General features: G+C 40.2%; 1 protein-coding gene across 1 annotated transcript; it reads left to right on the top strand.

The window, feature by feature from the left end:
• The first annotated feature begins 808 nt into the window (after positions 1-808).
• LOC128999450 (uncharacterized) lies at positions 809-2059 on the top strand. The gene has a single exon (XM_054425980.1). It carries the CDS (start codon positions 809-811, stop codon positions 2057-2059), a length of 1251 nt encoding a protein of 416 aa, XP_054281955.1.
• The last annotated feature ends 780 nt before the right edge of the window (positions 2060-2839 follow it).

Here is a 2839-nt window from a genome sequence, read left to right as displayed (position 1 = left end):
TATAACTCCATACCAAATGTCGACGAAACAAACAACCAGTTTCATTTCGATAATGGAAAGATTATTAAAATACCTACTGGTACATATGAAGTAATGGATATTGAACGTTTCATACAGGATAAGCTAAAGATTTTGGCTACACAGGAAAAGAAGTACTTTTTTCGCTTGGGAACAAACAACAATACATTGCAAACTACTCTGAAATGTAACGCTCAGGTGGATTTCTCTCAACCCAACTCTATTGGCAGCCTCCTGGGTTTCGATTCTGAGGTCATAGGACCTGGAAATGAGCACTACTCGAAAAATGTTGTGGATATTTTTAAGACAAACACGATTAGAGTTGAATGCAGCATAGCGGGCGGGTCTTTCGTTAATAATAAGCAAAGTCATACAATCCATCAGTTTTTCCCAGCAGTACCACCAGGATATAAGCTTGTTGAAATACCCAGTACAATCATTTACCTTCCAATCACCACGAGGGCAATAAGTAACATAACACTACGGATTGTAGACCAGGACGATAGGTTGGTGAATTTTAGAGGAGAACGTATTACAGTGTGTTTACATTTGAGGAAGGTCCCTAATTGAACAGTTAGTAGGAGATGGGTTACTTATATTTTTCAAACTGTTTATCAAAGCCGGGAATATCAAAGGGTCATATAGACAGGGTCAAGAAAACCCATAACTCCGACGACTATTTATTGGGTGCACACTCAACAGTACCAAACAGTGTTTGTTTGTCACCCAAGCGACTAACACACACAAACCGAAGGTTTTTACGCTCCTTGGGCTATAAAATACTTCAATAATGGATGTACTGGATATTTTTAGTAGTGTCCCATTTGATGACACTATTTCTCACATGGAATTTCACACTCATTTCCCTTACGCTTCTACCACACTAGACAACAATGACGAGATAAGAATACCAATTCAACAACAAGATCTATGCATTGTACCTTCTATGAGTTATTTGTATGTTGAGGGAAAGCTATTGAAGTCAGACAATACAGCAACTACAAAAACAAAGTTCACTCCAAACGCATTTGCATTTTTGTTTGACGAGATACGGTATGAAATAAATGGAGTTGAAATAGATCGCATTAGGAACCCAGGTATAACTTCTACAATGAAAGGATTTGCTTCTATTGGAGAGAACTCTTTAAGAAGTTTAGGGAACTCTGGCTGGCCAACCGAGGTGAATAAGTTGTCTTCCACTTTGGATAGTCATGTGACTGACACTGATGGAAATTTTAGTTTTTGCATACCGCTAAGTAGGCTTCTGGGGTTCGCAGAAGATTATAGAAAGGTTATTGTCAACTGCCGTCATGAGCTTGTTCTACTGAGGTCGGCCGGGGACAAAAATGCAGTTTTGTGGACCTCAAGTGGTGCTACTGACACAACTCCTGAAGATATTAAAGTTAAACTAGAGAAACTATGCTGGAGGGTTCCCTACGTTTCTTTGAGTGATAGACAAAGAATTGCATTGCTTAGACATTTGGAAAGGGGAACGAGTGTTCCTGTAGAGTATCGAAGCTGGGAACTCTATGAGTATCCCTCTTTGCCACAATCAAACAAGCAATCTTGGTCAGTAAAGACGGCATCACAGCTAGAGAAGCCAAGATACGTCATAGTGGCTTTCCAGGAGAATCGCAAAAACAACATGAAAAAGTCTGCCGCATGCTTTGATCACTGCAAGATATCAAACATAAAACTTCATTTAAACTCTATTAACTATCCTTATGATGATTTAAAACTAGACATTGCAAAGAACCACTACGCTATACTCTACGACATGTATACCCGTTTTCAGGAGTCGTATTACAACGTTCCATCACAACCACTTTTGGACGTTAAAAATTTCATTTCTTATGCACCACTAATCGTAATTGACTGTTCTAAGCAAAACGAATCCCTTAGGTCAGCCCCTGTTGATATTCGTTTAGAATTTGAGGCCAGCGAAGCTTTCCCTCCTGGGACTGCTGCTTATTGTTTGATAATTCACGACAAGTCATTCAGCTATGAGCCAGCCACTAACCTGGTTCATCGGATAATGTGATTCATGCAGAAAGTGTTGGAATTTGGGGTGGGGATAGGCTATAAAGCCCGCTCTTGACGGTTTGGTTTCTCAGTCTCAACTTGAATTTCGTTGGAGTTAGAACTTTCAGTCATGATTAAACAGGCCATCATAGATTTTAGTGCTTTTATCGGAGAGGATAAGACAGTGGTTATCAAGGAATTGAGCATATTGGACTTGGATTCAAGATGTGTACAACATTGGATTTTCTCACCACCTAAGGATGGATCCAGATCTACTTTTCCAGGCACACAACATGATTGCGGAGGGTGGCACAGTTCACAGTTTGACAATCATAACAGGTGGTTGAGTAAACACTATCATGGCCTCGGATTCGGAACAGGAAACGTTGAATATAGCTCTCTCACGTCATCTCTGAGAGACATTTGCTGCAATGTAAACCTATTGTATGCTGCTTCAACTGAAAAGGCAAAGGTTTTGGAAAAGTTGCTAGAGAACAGAAGAGTTGTGTTCAGTCTTGAGCTACTTGGAGGCCCCCCTCTGTCGAGCGATTTTCTACTACTTCCTCCCGTTGAAGAACTATCCAAACAGAAGAATCAGTGTTTGTTTCATCATTTACATGCTCCAGGATTTTATTGTTCACAAACCAATGTACACAAACTAGCTGATTGGTGTTTGAAAAACCCAGCTATGCTAGACATGAACAACCCTGAAGTGAGAGTAAAGACCTTTGACGAATGGAAACTTAAAACTCCTTCTGCTAAGCAGCTTGCCGATGAAGGCTTTGTCAAAATGGCTGCT

This window comes from Macrosteles quadrilineatus, unplaced genomic scaffold (genome assembly GCF_028750875.1).
Source record: "Macrosteles quadrilineatus isolate MER2022 unplaced genomic scaffold, UCM_ALF_1.0 Scaffold_8__2_contigs__length_117827958, whole genome shotgun sequence".
In the NCBI taxonomy this organism is placed as follows: Eukaryota; Metazoa; Arthropoda; class Insecta; order Hemiptera; family Cicadellidae; genus Macrosteles; species Macrosteles quadrilineatus.
The sequence above is the reverse complement of the archived record's forward strand: the minus strand, read 5'-3'. Positions and strand labels throughout refer to the sequence as shown.